The sequence below is a fragment of the Oncorhynchus tshawytscha genome, linkage group LG04 (genome assembly GCF_018296145.1).
Source record: "Oncorhynchus tshawytscha isolate Ot180627B linkage group LG04, Otsh_v2.0, whole genome shotgun sequence".
NCBI classification, from domain to species: domain Eukaryota; kingdom Metazoa; phylum Chordata; class Actinopteri; order Salmoniformes; family Salmonidae; genus Oncorhynchus; species Oncorhynchus tshawytscha.
Genome location: NC_056432.1, coordinates 6,870,936 through 6,893,435, shown reverse-complemented (window position 1 = coordinate 6,893,435; position 22,500 = coordinate 6,870,936). Strand labels below are relative to the sequence as shown.

At 45.3% G+C, this 22,500-nt stretch overlaps 1 protein-coding gene across 1 annotated transcript in view; it reads left to right on the top strand.

The window, feature by feature from the left end:
• LOC112249422 (iporin) overlaps positions 1 to 22,500 on the top strand; it is a 60,881-nt gene that overhangs the window by 28,357 nt on the left and 10,024 nt on the right. The window contains exons 4-8 of the mRNA XM_042321251.1: positions 2,522 to 3,240; positions 12,983 to 12,987; positions 13,220 to 13,939; positions 16,046 to 16,270; positions 16,817 to 16,987. Of these exons, the coding sequence (XP_042177185.1) occupies positions 2,522 to 3,240; positions 12,983 to 12,987; positions 13,220 to 13,939; positions 16,046 to 16,270; positions 16,817 to 16,987 (1,840 nt within the window). The remainder of the gene's footprint in view (positions 1 to 2,521; positions 3,241 to 12,982; positions 12,988 to 13,219; positions 13,940 to 16,045; positions 16,271 to 16,816; positions 16,988 to 22,500) is intronic.

Here is a 22,500-nt window from a genome sequence, read left to right as displayed (position 1 = left end):
TGGTTAGTAGGTGTGTCTAAACGTTTGACTGGTACTGTACCCTCGTTGACCTCCGACTTCTAGAACCCATCTGGTTAGTAGGTGTGTCTAAACGTTTGACTGGTACTGTACCCTCGTTGACCTCCGACTTCTAGAACCCATCTGGTTAGTAGGTGTGTCTAAACGTTTGACTGGTACTGTACCCTCGTTGACCTCCGACTTCTAGAACCCATCTGGTTAGTAGGTGTGTCTAAACGTTTGACTGGTACTGTACCCTCGTTGACCTCCGACTTCTAGAACCCATCTGGTTAGTAGGTGTGTCTAAACGTTTGACTGGTACTGTACCCTCGTTGACCTCCGACTTCTAGAACCCATCTGGTTAGTAGGTGTGTCTAAACGTTTGACTGGTACTGTACCCTCCTTGACCTCCGACTTCTAGAACCCATCTGGTTAGTAGGTGTGTCTAAACGTTTGACTGGTACTGTACCCTCCTTGACCTCCGACTTCTAGAACCCATCTGGTTAGTAGGTGTGTCTAAACGTTTGACTGGTACTGTACCCTCGTTGACCTCCGACTTCTAGAACCCATCTGGTTAGTAGGTGTGTCTAAACGTTTGACTGGTACTGTACCCTCGTTGACCTCCGACTTCTAGAACCTATTCGGTAAAGTAATGTATAATTTTCACTACTAAAGGAGTTGATACAGTTGAAGTCGGAAGTTTACATACACTTAGGTTGGAGTCATTAAAACTCATTTTTTAATCCCTCCACAAATTTCTTGTTAACAAACTATAGTTTTCGCAAGTCGGTTAGGACGTCTACTTTGTTATTTTTCCAACAATTGTTTACAGACAGATTATTTCAAGAGTTATTGACATTTTACGGTGTTCTTGTGATCAGATTTATAAAAACATCCCGCTCTTTGAAAGTGCGCCTTGGAAAACATAAACCCCACTAAATAACACGTAAAGATATCACCTCACCAGTTGAGAGATACAGAACCACATCATTCTGTTCATGAATTAGGTCGCGTCGGGATGGGAAAAAAAGTTCATCCACCACGTAGAGGAGGTAACTATGACAACAAATAACTCCGAAGAGAAGCCATGTGGATTTTATACATTCTATTCTCCACACAGTTTAAACAAATAATTCGATTTCCTTCTCCTTCCTATAAGCCAAATTTAGACCGTTATACAAGAAACACTGTCCATATCAGATTTTGCATATCGTTTGAATTTTTTTTTTAAATACAAAATTAAAAACACCCATCTAGACCATCACACTACTGTCGCTATAGTAGACGTCCTCCCCATCTTGGACACTCACTGGCCAGCCCACATATTTACGAACAGAGCTGTGCCTGATGTTCTTTGTGGTGGGCTGTCTCATGAATTGACATGATGTATTTAGGTGAGCGGACACCTGGGGGGGTTGATTTGGGAGTTGCCCTTCCTGCCTGGTCCCATAGCCCATTATTCTGTATTTGTTTGTGACTAATTTGTATACAGGTAGACAAGAGGGGCCATCAACCCTGATTAGAACCAACTGCTACTCATCTGTCGTTCTTTATAAATGCTGTTTTGAATTTAAACTAAATTGTACCTACACATTAAATAAGGCTATAAAGCCGAAGTGTCTGTGTACATTATCCCTGATTCAGTGAAAATATATATTTTTAAATTAATAATTAAATAGTTTTTTTTTAATTACCTTTTTATTTAACTAGGCAAGTCGGTTTTAAAGAACAAATTCTTATTTACAATAACAATAGCTTAATGCGGTCATCTTTTTGAATGGAAACACGTTACACCTGTTTGTTTGACAGAATTGGCACGTTTAATTGCTGGTTTAAGTCCCGGGCCAGGCGACGTAATAGACCATTACTACCATCTATTACCGTTGCACTGAGGCAGCTGGGAATCCTGTAAGAGTGTATTCCTGGAGAGTGTGTCTGTCCCAGATTCTGTCTACGTGCCTTCAGTGGGTGTGTTGTTGACCCAATAAAGATAGTTCTATTTACAGTAGCTATCAGTGCTGCAGTCTGAGGATATCCATGCTATTATTGGGGCCACAGAGTGGTGCAGCGGTCTAAGGCACTGCATCTCAGTGGCGTCTAGAGGCGTCACTACAGGCATCCTAGTTCGTATCCAGGCTGTGTCACAACCGGCTGTGATTGGGAGTCCCGTAGGGCGGCGAACAGTTGGCCCAGCGTCGGTGTAGGCCGTCATTGTAAATAAGAATTTGTTCTTAACTGACTTGCTTGGTTAAATAATAAATAAATAAATTAAACATGGTTGGCTCTCAAGGACCTATTCTGTCATCAAAAGTATCTCTTGGGACTTAAAGGTAACATCAGTAACTTACTGAATCAGAGAAAAAATATTACGGTGAAGATTAAATTAATGAAAAGTCTTGATGTTTAGTTGACCAGTTGAATCATTGTTGTTGTACCGGTATAGACTCCATAAGTGGAGTGGCTGTGGCTATTGGAGGCTTGGTGAACTTGGATCTAACCCGTCTCTGTCCCTCTCTCTCCACAGCGTGATGAAAATGAGGAAGAGGATGATGACGAGGAAGAGGAGAGGAAGAAGAGGGAGCAGCAGCAGTTGGGTGGAGCCTGTTCAGACCTCATCATCGAGGGACAGGTGTACATTAACATCTCCCCTCCCGTGGTTGACCGAGGACCCATCGGAGGCGGGACTCCCCGTTCCCGTAGCTACGACCGGAACCTGGACAAGTCCCCGCCCCCTCGGCTTGGCTCATTGGAGCGCATGCTGAGCTGCCCTGTTCATCTCAGTGAGGGCGCCGTCCCCCTCGGCCCTCCCACTCCGCCACGGGTCACTTCCTTCGCTGAGATCGCCAGGAGCAAGAGGAAAAACAGAGGAAGCACTGGCTCTCCTTCTCTCAGGACGGGGGGATGTTCAGATCCCTTCTCCTCCACCCACTCGGCCCACTCCCACTCCTCGGCCCACTCCAACTCCTCGACCCACTCCCCTCCTCGGCCCACTCCCACTCCTCGGCCCACTCCCACTCCTCGGCCCCTCCTCGGACCACTCCCACTCCTCGGGCCACTCCCACTCCTCGGCCCACTCCTCGGGCCACTCCCACTCCTCGGGCCACTCCCACTCCTCGGCCCACTCCCACTCCTCGGCCGACTTCTCCCCCATCCTGGAGAACCTGGGTCAGGGTCCGAGCCACAGTGTGCCCTTCCAGCGCTGCTCCAGCCAGGGCAGTGTGGACCGCCCTGGTGGTGGCGCCAGTGAAACACGCTCCACGGCTGAAGGTAAGAAGAGAAGAAGAGCACCTATTAGGAGCTATAATTATATAAAACGATTATGGCCATGTTCCAGCCTGACTACGTTGCAGTCGCCTGCCAGATGTCACAATGCGTGGATAGGTATTTAGCATATCAGCCAACCACATCGTATGATATAGCAATCTGATGATCTATTTAACATAGCAGCCAACCACATCGTACGATATAGCAATCTGATGATCTATTTAACAGCAATCTGATGATCTATTTAACATAGCAGCCAACCACATATAGCAATCTGATGATCTATTTAACATAGCAGCCAACCACATCGATGAAATAGCAATCTGATGATCTATTTAACATAGCAGCCAACCACAGCGATATAGCAATCTGATGATCTATTTAACATAGCAGCCAACCACATCGTACGATATAGCAATCTGATGATCTATTTAACATAGCAGCCAACCACATCGTACGATATAGCAATCTGATGATCTATTTAACATAGCAGCCAACCACATCGTACGATATAGCAATCTGATGATCTATTTAACATAGCAGCCAACCACATCGTACGATATAGCAATCTGATGATCTATTTAACATAGCAGCCAACCACATCGTACGATATAGCAATCTGATGATCTATTTAACATAGCAGCCAACCACATCGTACGATATAGCAATCTGATGCCTGATTGTTGATGTTGCAGGCAAACCGTTGATGCAACGTATCTTTTTTGTTTATTTGTTTATTTGGCGCCTTTGTGGCCAGGAGATCCATTAAAATGATGTGCTTCCTGTTGCATAGGGTCAAGGGTCATTGGCTGAGGTTGTTTGGTTGATCATTGATAAGTGCAGTGGTATGATAGTGAAAGTTTGGCTGTTTGTGCGTATTATTACATAACACAGCTGGTAAGAGGTGAGTCAGTCTGTGTAACTTATCTAACTTCTTGTTTGAAGAGAACTGGGGACAGGGAAAAGTGCTGTGTGTTTTTTGTGTGTGTTGTGTGTTGTGTGTGTGTGTGTGTTTTGTGTGTGTGTGTGTGTGTGTGTGCGTAGGCTACTGAAACTCACTTTAATCATATAGTGTTGTAAACTTTGTCAGCAAAGGAACTGGGTAGCAAGGGGAACTGTGGTGAACGTGAGACGAATAGGACTGTAGTTTGTACTGCAGAGAACAGCCTTCGCTGAGCCATACTCTAGCTACATACACAGCTTCTGAGGGTCTAGTGCTATAGGGTGTTTTGTGGACAGTGTTTATTTCCCCAGTCTACTCTATGTATCAACTAGTTTGGTTGTCTACGTGCTTTATGCAATATCTTTCCTTTCCATATTATGTTTGAACAGGTATGAATCGCTGTGACCAGATATACTGTCCCTTCTGTCCCTTCTGAAAATAGCGCTTTGGTCCTTGATGTGTCCTTTCCAGGCCTCAGGACTAAAACTACAGTGACAGAGAGTTGGAGTGTTTATCCCTGCTGATAGTAAAGCTTTGGTCCTTTTAACGTGTCCTTTCCAGGCCTCAGGACTAAAACTACAGTGACAGAGAGTTGGAGTGTTTATCCCTGCTGATAATAAAGCTTTGGTCCTTAAACGTGTCCTTTCCAGGCCTCAGGACTAAAACTACAGTGACAGAGAGTTGGAGTGTTTATCCCTGCTGATAGTAAAGCTTTGGTCCTTAAACGTGTCCTTTCCAGGCCTCAGGACTAAAGTGACAGTGTTTCGAAAGCGTTTGAAATTCCTAAGAATTTCTCTGCGGAACATTGAGTGTCAGAGGACTCCGAATGGAATGTTCTAGTAGGACAGACAGACTGGCCCAGCTGTTCCCAATGTGGGAGGGACTCCGAGAGAGCATATTAGCATATTAGTGCTTCAGTCCAATGGGAGAGAGAGAGGACAGAGGGGGGAAAAACACACATTCCAGTCACCCTAGAGTGGCCAACACAGATGTACAGACACTTTGTCACAGTAAAACAGGGAGACAGCCTTTTAGTTTAGGTTGAGAATATGGAGTGTTAGGAGGGCTGGGATTAAAGCCAGGGGATATGGAGGACATGGGGGGGGGGCTATAACGAGGATAGAATATTTATTTCATGGCAACTAGCACAGTGTCAACGTCACTTCTGTTTATACACTGTTTGAATGTTACGAATCCAATACACTATTGGAATATATGATAATAATACAAAACAGGAGCTATTATAATATATACTGCACTGTCTGGAATGATACATATTAATGAGTGATGGGGGGAGAACGAGAGATGAATCATAGATGAGAGAGAAGTGGAGAAGTGGGGGTTGAAAGAGGAGAGAGAAGGGGAGGTTGAAAGAGGAGAGAGGGGGAAGGGGAGGTTGAAAGAGGAGAGAGGGGGAAGGGGAGGTTGAAAGGGGAGAGAGAGGAGGAGAGAAGGGGGTTGAAAGAGGAGAGAGAAGGGGAGGTTGAAAGAGGAGAGAGGGGGAAGGGGAGGTTGAAAGGGGAGAGAGAGGAGGAGAGAAGGGGGTTGAAAGAGGAGAGAGAAGGGGGTTGAAAGAGGAGAGAGAAGGGGAGGTTGAAAGAGTAGAAAATAAGGACATAATGTCAAAGGGGAGGTTGAAATAAAATAAGGACATAAGGGGGTTCAAAGAGTAGAAAATGAAAAGGACAGGGGGAAATGTTCAAACAGTATAAAAGAAGGGGTTGAAAAGGAGAGAAGGGGAGGTTGAAACAGTATAAAAAGGGGAGGTTGAAAGAGGAGAGAGGAGGGAGGTTGAAAGAGGAGAGAGGGGGAAGGGGAGGTTGAAACAGAGAGAGGGGGAAGGGGAGGTTGAAAGTAGAGAGGAGGAGAGAAGGGGGTTGAAAGAGGAGAGAGAAGGGGAGGTTCCAGGAGAGTAGGGGGAAGGGGAGGTTGAAAGGAGAGAGAGGAGGAGAGAAGGGGGTTGAAAGAGGAGAGACAAGGGGGTTGAAAGAGGAGAGAGAAGGGGAGGTTGAAAGAGGAGAGAGGGGGAAGGGGAGGTTGAAAGAGGAGAGAGGGGGAAGGGGAGGTTGAAAGAGGAGAGAGGGGGAAGGGGAGGTTGAAAGAGAGAGAGATAGGGGAGGTTGAAATGACTAGGAGGAGAGAAGGGGTTGAAAGAGGAGAGAGAAGGGGAGGTTGAAAGAGGAGAGAGAGGAAGGGGAGGTTGAAAGGGGAGAGAGAGGAGGAGAGAAGGGGGTTGAAAGAGGAGAGAGAGGAGGAGAGAAGGGGGTTGAAAGAGGATGATAAAAGGAGGGGAAAATAAGGACATAATGTCAAACAGTATAAAATAAGGACATAATGTCAAACAGTATAAAATAAGGACATAATGTCATACAGTATAAAATAAGGACATAATGTCAAACAGTATAAAATAAGGGAATCCATTAACACAGTGTAAAATAAGGGCATTTAGGCGTATTTACCGTTTATACAGACTATGGGAGGCACACAGTACTACATAGAGACATGACTACATGGAACTCTATTCCACAGTACTACATAGAGCCATGACTACATGTAACTCTATTCCACAGTACTACATAGAGCCATGACTACATGGAACTCTATTCCACAGTACTACATAGAGCCATGACTACATGGAACTCTATTCCACAGTACTACATAGAGCCATGACTACATGGAACTCTATTCCACAGTACTACATAGAGCCATGACTACATGGAACTCTATTCCACAGTCCTACATAGAGCCATGACTACATGGAACTCTATTCCACAGTAATACATAGAGCCATGACTACATGGAACTCTATTCCACAGTACTACATAGAGACATGACTACATGGAACTCTATTCCACAGTACTACATAGAGCCATGACTACATGGAACTCTATTCCACAGTACTACATAGAGCAATGACTACATGGAACTCTATTCCACAGTACTACATAGAGCCATGACTACATGGAACTCTATTCCACAGTACTACATAGAGCCATGACTACATGGAACTCTATTCCACAGTACTACATAGAGCCATGACTACATGGAACTCTATTCCACATCAAGTAACACAAGCAAGCAGTAAAATTACATTTAAAAAACAAATGAAAATACACCTTATGGAACAGCGGGGACTGTGAAGCAACACAAACATTGGCACACACACAGCCACACACACACACACACACACACACACACACACACACACGATAACATGACGCACTATACATACACAAGGACAGCCATGACTACATGGACTTAGTACTGTAGATATGTGGTAGTGGTGGATAGGGGCCTGAGGGCACACAGTGTTCTAGATATGTGAGACATGACTACATGGGGCCTCTATTCCACAGTGTTGTAGATATGTGGTAGTGGTGGAGGGGCCTATTCCACAGTGTGTTGTAGATATGTGGTAGTGGTGACTACAGGGGCCTGAGGGCACACAGTGTGTTGTAGTAGTGGTGACTATGGGGCCTGAGGGCACACAGTGTGTTGTAGATATGTGGTAGTGGTGGAGTAGGGGCCTGAGGGCACACAGTGTGTTGTAGATATGTGGTAGTGGTGGAGTAGGGGCCATGAGGGTACACTAAAGATAACAAGTGGTGGAAAGGGGCCTGAGGGCACACAGTGTGTTGTAGATATGTGGTAGTGGTGGAGTAGGGGCCTGAGGGTACACTGTGTGTTGTAGATATGTGGTAGTGGTGGAGTAGGGGCCTGAGGGTACACTGTGTGTTGTAGTGGTGGAGTAGGGGCCTGAGGGCACACACACAGATATGTGGTAGTGGTGGAGTAGGGGCCTGAGGGCACACAGTGTGTTGTAGATATGTGGTAGTGGTGGAGTAGGGGCCTGAGGGCACACTGTGTGTTGTAGATATGTGGTAGTGGTGGAGTAGGGGCCTGAGGGCACACAGTGTGTTGTAGATATGTGGTAGTGGTGGAGTAGGGGCCTGAGGGCACACAGTGTGTTGTAGATATGTGGTAGTGGTGGAGGAGGGGCCTGAGGGCACAGTGTGTTGTAGATATGTGGTAGTGGTGGAGTAGGGGCCTGAGGGCACACAGTGTGTTGTAGATATGTGGTAGTGGTGGAGTAGGGGCCTGAGGGCACACAGTGTGTTGTAGATATGTGGTAGTGGTGGAGTAGGGGCCTGAGGGCACAGTGTGTTGTAGATATGTGGTAGTGGTGGAGTAGGGGCCTGAGGGTACACAGTGTGTTGTAGATATGTGGTAGTGGTGGAGGAGGGGCCTGAGGGAACACAGTGTGTTGTAGATATGTGGTAGTGGTGGAGGAGGGGCCTGAGGGCACACAGTGTGTTGTAGATATGTGGTAGTGGTGGAGGAGGGGCCTGAGGGCACACAGTGTGTTGTAGATATGTGGTAGTGGTGGAGTAGGGGCCTGAGGGTACACTGTGTGTTGTAGATATGTGGTAGTGGTGGAGTAGGGGCCTGAGGGTACACTGTGTGTTGTAGATATGTGGTAGTGGTGGAGTAGGGGCCTGAGGGTACACGGTGTGTTGTAGATATGTGGTAGTGGTGGAGTAGGGGCCTGAGGGTACACTGTGTGTTGTAGATATGTGGTAGTGGTGGAGTAGGGGCCTGAGGGTACACTGTGTGTTGTAGATATGTGGTAGTGGTGGAGTAGGGGCCTGAGGGTACACTGTGTGTTGTAGATATGTGGTAGTGGTGGAGTAGGGGCCTGAGGGTACACTGTGTGTTGTAGATATGTGGTAGTGGTGGAGTAGGGGCCTGAGGGCACACAGTGTGTTGTAGATATGTGGTAGTGGTGGAGTAGGGGCCTGAGGGTACACTGTGTGTTGTAGATATGTGGTAGTGGTGGAGTAGGGGCCTGAGGGTACACTGTGTGTTGTAGTGGTGGAGTAGGGGCCTGAGGGCACACAGTGTGTTGTAGATATGTGGTAGTGGTGGAGTAGGGGCCTGAGGGCACACAGTGTGTTGTAGATATGTGGTAGTGGTGGAGTAGGGGCCTGAGGGCACACAGTGTGTTGTAGATATGTGGTAGTGGTGGAGTAGGGGCCTGAGGGCACACTGTGTGTTGTAGATATGTGGTAGTGGTGGAGTAGGGGCCTGAGGGCACACAGTGTGTTGTAGATATGTGGTAGTGGTGGAGTAGGGGCCTGAGGGCACACAGTGTGTTGTAGATATGTGGTAGTGGTGGAGGAGGGGCCTGAGGGCACAGTGTGTTGTAGATATGTGGTAGTGGTGGAGTAGGGGCCTGAGGGCACACAGTGTGTTGTAGATATGTGGTAGTGGTGGAGTAGGGGCCTGAGGGCACACAGTGTGTTGTAGATATGTGGTAGTGGTGGAGTAGGGGCCTGAGGGCACAGTGTGTTGTAGATATGTGGTAGTGGTGGAGTAGGGGCCTGAGGGTACACAGTGTGTTGTAGATATGTGGTAGTGGTGGAGGAGGGGCCTGAGGGAACACAGTGTGTTGTAGATATGTGGTAGTGGTGGAGGAGGGGCCTGAGGGCACACAGTGTGTGGTAGTGGTGGAGTAGGGGCCTGAGGGTACACTGTGTGTGGTAGTGGTGGAGGAGGGGCCTGAGGGTACACAGTGTGTTGCGAAATCTGTGAATGTATTTTTAAAATTGTATAAACTGCTTTCATTTTGCTGGACCCCAGGAAGAGTAGCTGCTGCTTTGGCAGGAACTAATGGGGATCCATAATAAACCCCAGGAAGAGTAGCTGCTGCTTTGGCAGGAACTAATGGGGATACATAATAAACCCCAGGAAGAGTAGCTGCTGCTTTGGCAGGAACTAATGGGGATCCATAATAAACCTCAGGAAGAGTAGCTGCTGCTTTGGCAGGAACTAATGGGGATCCATAATAAACCTCAGGAAGAGTAGCTGCTGCTTTGGCAGGAACTAATGGGGATCCATAATAAACCTCAGGAAGAGTAGCTGCTGCTTTGGCAGGAACTAATGGGGATCCATAATAAACCTCAGGAAGAGTAGCTGCTGCTTTGGCAGGAACTAATGGGGATACATAATAAACCCCAGGAAGAGTAGCTGCTGCTTTGGCAGGAACTAATGGGGATCCATAATAAACCCCAGGAAGAGTAGCTGCTGCTTTGGCAGGAACTAATGGGGATACATAATAAACCCCAGGAAGAGTAGCTGCTGCTTTGGCAGGAACTAATGGGGATCCATAATAAACCTCAGGAAGAGTAGCTGCTGCTTTGGCAGGAACTAATGGGGATCCATAATAAACCTCAGGAAGAGTAGCTGCTGCTTTGGCAGGAACTAATGGGGATCCATAATAAACCTCAGGAAGAGTAGCTGCTGCTTTGGCAGGAACTAATGGGGATCCATAATAAACCTCAGGAAGAGTAGCTGCTGCTTTGGCAGGAACTAATGGGGATCCATAATAAACCTCAGGAAGAGTAGCTGCTGCTTTGGCAGGAACTAATGGGGATCCATAATAAACCTCAGGAAGAGTAGCTGCTGCTTTGGCAGGAACTAATGGGGATCCATAATAAACCTCAGGAAGAGTAGCTGCTGCTTTGGCAGGAACTAATGGGGATCCATAATAAACCTCAGGAAGAGTAGCTGCTGCTTTGGCAGGAACTAATGGGGATCCATAATAAACCTCAGGAAGAGTAGCTGCTGCTTTGGCAGGAACTAATGGGGATTCCATAATAAATACAAATACAATATTCGGGGGGGGGGGATTTCGAAATGCCGACGGTATGATTTTTCAGTAACATTTGTGGTTGGCGGGACCCACGCTTCGCAGTGGCTGCGGGGGAGGCTCCTCAGAGGAGGAAGGGGAGGACCATCCTTCTCAGTAAATGTCTTACAAATAAAAATAGTAAAGCATTAAAAAAGCTGTACTTTTGAGATGAAACTATACTAAATATATTCACACGTCACCAAATAATTGATTAAAACACACTTTTGCATTGAAGGTCTACAGTTGCCTCAACAGAACTCTGTAGCACCATGGTGTAGCCGGAGGACAGCTAGCTTCCGTCCTCCTCTGGGTACATTGACTTCAATACAAAACCTAGGAGGCTCATCGTTTTTACCCTCTTCCTCAGACTTACACAGTAATTAAGACAACTTCCAGAGGTAGTCCTCCAACCTATCAGAGCTCTTGCAGCATGAACTGATATGTTGTCCACCCAATCAAATGATCAGAGAATGAATCTAGTACTGAAAGCATAAGCTACAGCTAGCTAGTTGAACAGTTTTTAACAAATTAATTTCTTCCAAAATTAAGTAGAAGCAAAAGAGAGAGAGAGAGGGAACTAGCTATATTTTGTAGAATATATTTTTCACTTTCCCTTAGCTAGCGAATGCAGCTAGCTAGTTTAGCCTATTCAAACACCCGGCTCAAACAGAGAGAGATGCTATCTATGTTAGTAACCTGGCTATGGTTATCCAACACTGGAACTCTTCCAAGTCAAGGTAAACTTTTGGTTGTATTAATTTATTGCCACCGGAGCCCCCCAGTGTAACTGCTAAACTGCTTGCTGTACACTACTGCTTGATTGTAACGGGTTTACTAACGCGTTAGTTCTAGTAGCTATGTTGACTATGACGTTAATATGGTGAAAACGATGTAGGCTGTGTGTAGCTGTTATGTTATTGAAGTTTGGAAAGGTTTATTCCCCTGGTCACAGGCAGTTGTTGTATTGTATGCTGAAGTCCACAAGCGAAAGGAAAAGGTGAGAGCAGGAGAGAGCGTAGATGCGAGAAGGTATTATTTATACAACGAACAAAGTGATCATGCGGTTTATGTTATTTGTGGCTGTGTTTGCGTGTAATCAAGGGTGTGTTGATTCCACTGATTCTGTTGAAAAAAAAAACATTTCTTAAACGGAATTAAAACGAGGATAAACATACCTGAATATTTCCAATAGAAACTCTTGTTTGCAACTGTTGGACTAATGATTAAACCCTAGATCACCTAGATGCAGGCAAGAGTGTGCAAGGTGTTATTGAATGTGTCACTGTCTGTCACCTTGATGACTCTAATTTCTTTCTACCTGTGCACCTACGTTGTGAACTTTAAATCGTAGGCTAGGTTGTAGCAACGTCATGATGGTTATTGGGAAAATTCTAGTATCATGTAGTAGACTAAACCAAACTAAGCTAATGATGCCTACAGGGAGAGATGAGCTGGCTAAAAACCCTTAGCTGGATAAGCAATTCATTCATGAAATAGGAGAGGAAGGGAGGAGAGGGAGAGGAAGGGAGGAGAGGGAGAGGGGAAGGGAGGAGAGGAAGAGAGGGAGAGATTTTTTCCAGTCAGAGGACAGTACTCATGACTCAATACTGCCTCTGTGGCTGAGATGTGTTACTGCATCCAGGCTGACTGACATTCCGTGGCAGAGCATAAACAGCTTGCGCAATGTTGCTGCTGACGTCACACACACCCCCGTTGCTCACGCAGCGACCAGATCGAGGAATACAACACACACACACACACACACTGACACGCTACAGTACATGCTCACACACTGATACGGATACACAGAGAGACAGAAAGAAGAGAATACTGGAAAAAAGGCTGTTCTTTGGTGTTTCTGCTTTAGGACAGACTGACGCAGTATTCTCCAGGTGTGTGTGTGTGTGTGTGTGTACCTGCCTATCACAGTATACTGTGTCTCTAGTTACAAGGCAGTCTGGGCTGTATGTGATCAGGACTATCAGTCTGTTGATACTAGCAGCTTTCTGGGCAATTTGTGTTTGTCTCTGTGGATCAATTCAACTTAACCTTCATTTTCCCTACATGTTCATTCATTTGTAATACAGACTGTGTAATGGCTGATACACTTCCTGTGTCATCAGTTATTATCAGGGAATAACACATGCTTTGTATATTATGATGACAGAGCTAAAATTGAGAATTGTGCCAAGAGAAATGGGTTAACCTTTACTGACCTTGTCTCTCCTTCTCTCTTTCTCTCTTTCTTTCTTTCTTTCTTTCTTTCTTTCTTTCTTTCTCTCTTTCTTTCTTTCTCTCTTTCTTTCTTTCTTTCTTTCTTTCAGGTGGTCTCTCCAGCTCTTTGTGCAGCTCTGCTGTTGTCCGCTACACTAAAGACCAGCGTCCTACCACCCTCCCCATTCAACCCTTCACCTTCCACCACCAGTTCTCCAAGCTGTCCCAGCCCAAGCCCATTCTTCCCCTGCTGACGGGCTACGTTTCTGGGATGCAGGCGCGGGGTGGAGGGCCTTCTGGAGGTCCAGAGGGGTCTGATGGAGTCGGCGACGACCGATGGGAAGACTCTTTGCGTCGATGCCAGAGTGGGGGTACGATGGGTGGGATGGTATCAGAGGTGGCACCGCTCGGCCCTGGCTCTGTCCGGCCCTCGCCGCTGGGTAGCTATTCCCCCGTCCGTCTCCAGGGGCTGACCTCCACTTCCTGTTCTACCTGCACCCCCAGCCCCCAGACTCCTCGCAGCCTCTCCTGCCCCCTGTCGGCCGAGCTCCTGCCCCTCCATTATACCCATCCACCACCAGCACGACTGGCGGCTGCCCCTCTGCCTCCCACTCCTCCACCTCCGCCCCAGGGGGTGAAGCGGGGTGCTGTGCCCCCCATGCTGCCTCCGGTCCAGGGCCAGGTGCAGGGTCAGTGTCACCAGCACTACCACCGTGGGACCCTCCCCGTCCTGCCGGTCGTGCTCCAGGACAGTGAGATTTCACTGCGATACGAGGAGACGTCAGACTTTGTGGAGGGGAGCAGAGGACCAGGGTCCGCGACACAACATGGTAGGTGTCTCTGTCTCCGGTCAAGAGTTGTCATGGATGTGATGGTATCAGTGAGGTTGTTGGATTATGGGTTGGCCAGTCCTGTCCCCCTCGTGTCTTCTACTGGTTTCTTTCAGTCTTTTTTGTTATTTTATTTCTGTTGTACGTTATTTGTTTGCGGTCAACTCACCTCTTATCGTGATTTAACAGACATACTGTAGTCATGGTGATTTAACAGATACACTGTTGTATACTGTAGTCATGGTGATTTAACAGATATACTGTAGTCATGGTGATTTAACAGATATACTGTTATATACTGTAATCAGGGTGATTTAACAGATATACTGTAGTCAGGGTGATTTAACAGATATACTGTAGTCATGGTGATTTAACAGATATACTGTTGTATACTGTAGTCATGGTGATTCAACAGATATACTGTAGTCATGGTGATTCAACAGATATACTGTAGTCATGGTGATTTAACAGATATACTGTAGTCATGGTGATTTAACAGATATATTGTTATATACTGTAGTCATGGTGATTTAACAGATATGCTGTAGTCAGGGTGATTTAACAGATATACTGTAGTCAGGGTGATTTAACAGATATACTGTAGTCATGGTGATTTAACAGATATATTGTTATATACTGTAGTCATGGTGATTTAACAGATATATTGTTATGTACTGTAGTCAGGGTGATTTAACAGATATACTGTTACATACTATAGTCATGGTGATTTAACAGATATACTGTAGTCATGGTGATTTAACAGATATACTGTAGTCAGGGTGATTTAACAGATATATTGTTATATACTGTAGTCAGGGTGATTTAACAGATATACTGTAGTCATGGTGATTTAACAGATATACTGTTTTTACTGTAGTCATGGTGATTTAACAGATATACTGTTATATACTGTAGTCAGGGTGATTTAACAGATATACTGTAGTCAGGGTGATTTAACAGATATACTGTAGTCATGGTGATTTAACAGATATACTGTAGTCATGGTGATTTAACAGATATACTGTTATATACTGTAGTCAGGGTGATTTAACAGATATATTGTTATATACTGTAGTCATGGTGATTTAACAGATATACTGTTTTTACTGTAGTCATGGTGATTTAACAGATATACTGTTATATACTGTAGTCAGGGTGATTTAACAGATATACTGTTTTTACTGTAGTCAGGGTGATTTAATAGATATACTGTTATATACTGTAGTCATGGTGATTTAACAGATATACTGTAGTCAGGGTGATTTAACAGATATACTGTTATATACTGTAGTCATGGCGATTTAACAGATATACTGTAGTCAGGGTGATTTAACAGATATATTGTTATATACTGTAGTCATGGCGATTTAACAGATATACTGTAGTCAGGGTGATTTAACAGATATATTGTTATATACTGTAGTCATGGTGATTTAACAGATATACTGTTTTTCCTGTAGTCATGGTGATTTAACAGATATACTGTTATATACTGTAGTCAGGGTGATTTAACAGATATACTGTAGTCAGGGTGATTTAACAGATATACTGTAGTCATGGTGATTTAACAGATATACTGTTTTTACTGTAGTCATGGTGATTTAACAGATATACTGTAGTCATGGTGATTTAACAGATATACTGTAGTCATGGTGATTTAACAGATATACTGTAGTCATGGTGATTTAACAGATATACTGTTTTTACTGTAGTCATGGTGATTTAACAGATATACTGTTATATACTGTAGTCATGGTGATTTAACAGATACACTCTCTTAGTGACTCTCGTCTTTCTTTTTCTTCTTATCCATAATCATTTCTTATTCTTATCCTCTGCCTTCTACCATGTACACTCACCCCATCTCTCTCATTTTCTCAACCTTCCTCTTCCTCTGCCTTCTACCATGTACACTTCGTCGACCTCTCTCTCCTCATTTAATCTTGCTTTCCCCAATCCTCCACATGATAACTAACCTCTCTCATCTCCCTGTCTACCATCACCCCTCTTTTGGCTCCTTCTCTTTTCACACCCACTTCGTCATCCCCCCCATTCCCCCGTCATCCCCCCCATTCCCCCGTCCCCTCCGCCCATCCTCCCCCACAGGACACCACCTCTCTCCCCAGACTCTGAAATGGAGGGAGTATCGTCGTAGGAACCCCCTGGGGGTGGAGAGGTGTTCCTCTGGGGGATCAGGCGTACCTGCCCTATCAGGCAGTCTGGATGGGAATGGTCGTAGGGGCGTGGCCAGGGGACAGCGAATCACACGACGGAATGTGTTTGACTTCCCTCCGGCCTCTAGTGGCCACGCCCCCCTGGGACGACTCAATGGTGCACATATACTACTAACATTGCTGATGTGTGTGTGTGTGTGTGTGTGTGTGTGTGTGTTTATGTGTGCATGGTAAGGTGTGTTTCTGTGGTGTGTGTGTGTGTGTGTGTGTGTGTGTGTGTGTGTGTGTGTGTGTTTCTGTGCGTTTGTGTGTGTTTCTGTTTGTGTGTGTTTCTGTGTGTGTGTGTGTGTGTGTGTGTGTGTGTTTCTGTGCGCATGGTGAGGTGTGGGTTTGTGCGTTTCTGTGTGTTTCTGTGTGTGTGTGTGTGCATGGTAAGGTGTGTTTCTGTGTGTGCATGGTAAGGTGTGTTTCTGTGTGTGTATGTGTGTGTGCGCATGGTAAGGTGTGTGTGTGTGTATGTGTGTGTGTGTGTTGGTAAGGTATGTGTGTGTGTGGGGTAAGGTGTGTTTCTGTGTGTGCATGGTAAGTGTGTGTGTGTGTGTGTGTGTGTGTGTGTGTGTGTGTGTGTGTGTGTGTGTGTGTGTGTGTGTGTGTGTGTGTGTGTGTGTGTGTGGTTTCTCATCCTTCCCTTGTGTGTTCTCAGGCCAGTCTGTGAAGCAGCTGCAGCAGCACTACAGTGACTTCCTGCCAGACTACTTCTCCCTGACGGAGCGTCCTCCAGACGAGTTCTGTCTCTCTCCTGACGCCTCCTCTTCGTCATCGTCCTCCACTTCCTCACAATCCCACATCTCTGTGAACCTACAGCAGAAGAGAGGTGTGATGAAGTGGTGTAGTATAAACCATGCATTCGGAAAGTATTCAGACCCCTTGACTTTTTCCACATTTTGTTACATTACAGCTTTAATCTAAAATGGATTTTAAAAAATGTAAAGGTCAAGGGTGCTTTGACAAATTTACAAAACATCCCCCCCCCTTATTTACATAAGGATTCAGACCCTTTGCTATGAAACTCAAAATTGAGCTCAGGTGCATCCTGTTTCCATTGATCATCCTTGAGATGTTTCTACAACTTGATTGAAGTCCAACTGTGCTAAATTAAATGGATTGGACATGTTTTGGAAAGGCACACACCTGTCTATATAAGGTCCCACAGTTGACAGTGCATGTCAGAGCAAAAACCAAGCCATGAAGTCGCAGCAATTGTCCGTAGAGCTCAGAGACAGGATTGTGTCGAGGCACAGCTCTGGGGAAGGGCACCAAAACACTTCTGCAGCATTGAAGGTCCCCAAGAACACAGTGGCCTCCATAATTCTTAAATGCCAAACTGAGCAATAGGGGGAGAAGGGCCTTGATCAGGGAGGTGACAAAGAACCCGATGGTCACTCTGATAGAGCTCTGGAGTTCCTCTGTAGGGAGAACCTTCCAGAAAGACAGCTATCTCTGCAGCACTCCACCAATCAGGCTTTTATGGTAGAATGACAAGATGGAAGCCACTCCTCAGTAAAAGGCACATGACAGCCTGCTTGGAGTTTTACCAAAACGCACCTAAAGACTCTCAGACCATGAGAAACAAGATTCTCTGGTCTGATGAAACCAAGATTGAACACGCTGGCCTGTATGCCAAGCATCACGTCTGGCACCATCCCTACGGTGAAGCATTGTGGTGGCAGCGTCATGCTGTGGGGATGTTTTTCAGCGGCAGAGACTGGGACTGGGAGACTAGTCAGGATCAAGGTAAAGATGAACAGAGCAAAGTACAGAGAGATCCTTGATGAAAACCTGCTCCAGAGCGCTCAGGACCTCAGACTGGGGTGTTGTTTCACCTTCCAACAGGACAACGACCCGAAGCACACAGCCAAGACAACGCAGGAGTGACTTCAGGGCAATTCTCTGAATGTCCTTGAGAGGCCTAGGCAGAGCCCGGACTTGAACCTGATCGAACATCACTGGAGAGACCTGAAAATATCTGTGCAGCAACGCTCCCCATCCAACCTGACAGAATTTGAGAGGATCTGCAGAGAAGAACGGGAGAAACTCCCCAAATACAGGTGTGCCAAGCTTGTAGCGTCATACCCAAGAAGACTCGAGGCTGTAATCACTGCCAAAGGTCCAAAAGTAAAGGGTCTGAATACTAATGTGATATTTGATTTTTTTTAACATTTATATTTAAAAAAATTAATAAATTATAACTGTTTTTGCTTTGTTATTATGGGGTATTGTGTGTACTGTATATTGAGGGGAAAAAACAATTGAATATGTTTTAAAATAAGGCTGTAACGTACCAAAATGTGGAAAAAGTCAATACTTTCCGAAGGCACTGTATGTTTGTGCTTGTGACATCAGGATATAATAGCATATATTGACTTTCCTTGACTGTGGTACTGACAACAGCAGTATGTTAAGTGTAGTCTTTATCTCTCCCTGGCTCCCTCTTTCTATCAATTCAATTTCAATTTAAGGGGGTTTATTGGCATGGGAAGCCTGTCTTCTCTTGACAGCCAGGTCTGCCTGTAGTCAAAGATTTCCTTAAATTTGGGTCAGTCACAGTGGTCAGGTATTCTGCCGCTGTGTACTCTCTGTTTAGGGCCAAATAGCCTTCTAGTTTGCTCTGTATTTTTGTCAATTCTTTCCAATGTGTCATGTAATTATCTTGTTGTTTACTCATGATTTGGTTGGGTCTAATTGTGCTGCTGTCCTGGGGCTCTGTGGGGTGTGTTTGTGTTTGTGAACAGAGCCCCAGGACCAGCTTGCTTAGGGGACTCTTCTCCAGTTTCGTTCCTCTGTAGCTGATGGCTTTGTTATAGAAGGTTTGGGAATCACTTCCTTTTAGGTGGTTGTACAATTTAACGGCTCTTTTCTGGATTTTGATAATTAGAGGGTATCGGCCTAACTCTGCTCTGCATGCGTTATTTGGTGTTTTACGTTGTACACTGAGGATATTTTTGGTGTTTATCCCATTTTGTGAATTCTTGGTTGGTAAGCGGATCCCAAACCTCACAACAATAAAGGTTGATTCAAATATTTTTAGCCAGATTCTAATTGGTATGTCAAATTTGATGTTCCTTTTGATCGTCCACACCTTTGTGGAAGTTACCTGTGGCGCTGATGTTTAGGCCGAGGTATGTATCGTTTTTTGTGTGCTCTAGGGCAACAGTGTCTAGGTGGAAACTGGGTTCGGGGCCTGGCAACTGGACCTTTTTTGGAACAACATTATCTTTGTCTTACTGAGATTTACTGTCAGGGCCCAGGTCTGACAGAATCTGTGCAGAAGATCTAGGTGCTGCTGTAGGCCCTCCTTGGTTGAGTACTGAGGCACCAGATCATCAACAAACAGTAGACATTTTACTTCAGATTCTAGTAGGGTGAGGCCGGGTGCTGCAGACTGTTCTAGTGCCCTCGCCAATTCATTGATATATATGTTAAAGAGAGTGGGGCTTAAACTGCATCCCTTTCTCACCCCCAGGCCCTGTAAAAAGACGTGTGTTTCTTTTGGCAATTTTAACCCCACACTTGTTGTGTGTGTACATGGATTTTATAATGTCGTATGTTTTTCCCCCCAACACCACTTTCCATCAGTTTGTATAGCAGACCCTCATGCCAAATTGAGTCGAAAGCTTTTTTGAAATCAACAAAGCATGAGAAGACTTTGCCTTTGTTTTGGTTTGTTTGGTTGTCAATTACGGTGTGCAGGGTGAATACGTGGTCTGTCGTACGATCATTTGGTAAAAAGCCAATTTGACATTTGCTCAGTACATTGTTTTTGCTGAAGAAATGTATGAGTCTGCTGTTAATGATAATGCAGAGGATTTTCCCAAGGTTACTGTTGACACATATCCCACAGTAGTTATTGGGGTCAAATTTGTCTCTACTTTTTGTGGATTGGGGTGATCACTCCTTGGTTCCAAATATTGAGGAAGATGCCAGAGCTACAGATGATGTTGAAGAGTTTAAGAATAGGCCATTGGAATTTGTGGTCTGTATATTTTATAATTTTATAATTTCATGTAGGATACCATCAACCCCACAGGCCTTTTGGGGCTGGAGTGTTTGCATTTTGACCTGTAGTTCATTCAATGTAATTGGAGATCCAGTGGGTTCTGGTCGTCTTTAATAGTTGATTCTAAGATTTGTATTTGATCATCTATATGTTTTTGCTCTTAATTCTTTGTTATAGAGCCAAAAAGATTGGAGAAGTGGTTTATCTATACTGTATATATCCGTTTTGGATAGATAACTCTTCGTGTTGTTGTTTAGAGTTTGCCTATTTTCCCAGAAGTGGTTAGAGTCTATGGATTCTTCAATTACATTGAGCTGATTTCTGACGTGCTGTTCCTTCTTTTTCCGTAGTGTATTTCTGTATTGTTTTAGTGATTCACCATAGTGAAGGCGTAGACTCAGGTTTTCTGTGTCTCTATGTTTTTGGTTGGACAGGTTTCTCAATTTCTTTCTTAGGTTTTTGCATTCTTCATCAAACCATTTGTCATTGTTGGTAATTTTCTTAGGTTGTCTGCTTGACGTTTTTAGATTTAATGGGGAAGCTGAGAGGTTAAATATACTGTTTAGGTTTTCTACTGCCAAGTTTACACCTTCACTATAACAGTTTAACATTTTGTCCAGGAAATTGTCTAGAAGGGATTGAATTTGTTGTTGCCTAATTGTTTTTTGGTAGGTTTCCACACATTCCTTCGATCCATAGCATTTCTAAATATTTACTGTTCCTTTGGCTTTGATGACAATGTTGATTTCCCCCTCCAGGATGGAGAAGCTGTCATCTTTAAAGTATGGGGATTCTAGTGGAGGTTATCGGTAGCACACATGAGGAAATGTTTCTCTGTTAAGATAATTTCCTTATTCATTTCTAGCCAGATGTCAAATGTTCCTGTTTTAAATGATTTAATAGAGTGGGTTAGGTCTGCTTTATACCATATTAGCATACCCCCTGAGTCTCTTTCCTGTTTCCCACCTGGTAGTGGATGGGACTACCAGCTCTCTGTAGCCTAGAGGGCAACCAGTGGGTCCATCTCCTCTATACCACCCACCTGGTAGTGTGGTGGATGGGACTACCAGCTCTCTGTAACCTAGAGGGCAACCAGTGGGTCCATCTCCTCTATACCACCCACCTGGTAGTGTGGTGGATGGGACTACCAGCTCTCTGTAACCTAGAGAGCAACCAGTAGGTCTGTCTCCTCTATATCAGGTTTCTTGTAGGATGACAATGTCTGTATTTCCAATTTCTTTGATGAAGTCTGGGTTGCTGCTCATTAGGTTAAAGGCAGATGACCTCCGACCTTGTATATTCCAGGATGAGAAAGTAAAAGCTTTGTGTTCCATAGTGTCTAGTGTTGTTTCTGTGTGGTTTAGGCCCCGGACTGTCAGAGTAGGTGTGAGCAGAGCATTTTGAGCATCTGATACATACCTCTTAGGTCGCAGGATGGGGCTTGGGTGGGTGTAATAGTGGGGATTGGGCCTATTGCTCTGCTCACGGCCTGGGCATATGTCCTGCTGTCATGTTAAGGTCCTTGCCACAGGGGCGGGTGTCATGGGGTGGGCAGAAGGGGCATAGGTCAGAAGGGACATAGGTCTGATATGGGGGGGCCTATATAGGGTGTGGCCAGGGTTTGCTTGGGGTGGTCTGAGCTGGTTGGGTTGTGGCTGGTGATGCTGGGGTCTGGGTGTGGGCTCTCTTGATGCAGGTCCTTCAGGAGGGGGTCTCGCTGGTCTGGGCGGGGTGGTCTGGGCTGTGCTCTGTTGCTCCTGTGTGAGGTCCTGGGACTACGGTTGAGGGTGACGTCCTTCAGGGTCCTGGCAAAAGTTGGGATTGCTTCCTTGTAGAGGTGGACCTGGTTGTAAAGGCTGTTCAAGTCCAGGGTGGAGTGGTGGGCCAGGTAGACATTAGGTTTTGAGGCACAGTCTCGTAAAATGGTTGCAATCATCTACTGTATGGTGGCAGGGGGAAAGTATTTTCGTGGTAGCAGGGTGGAGATAACCACTTGTGCGTTGGAGAAAGTGGAAGAAGCTTTTTCAATCACTCCCTTGAGTGCTCTTGCCACACTTTCCTGCTGGGCGTTCAGGTCATTTACGCCCGTGTGAATTATGAAGTGTCTGGGGGACCCTGGTATGTCCTCTGACAACAGCTCCAAGCCCAGTGTTTGTGCACCAGAGTTTAGCCACTTTGTGTTTGGGGAAAAAGTTAATCCTCTTGAATATATTTGCCATTTGAGTCAATGAGGAGCACAAGGCTTTTGTGTGTCCTCAGTGGATGTGTGGGGGTTGTCAGGGGAGCTGACATGTGGGGTCTGTTGGGTTGTGTTGTGGTTTGGGTCTGAG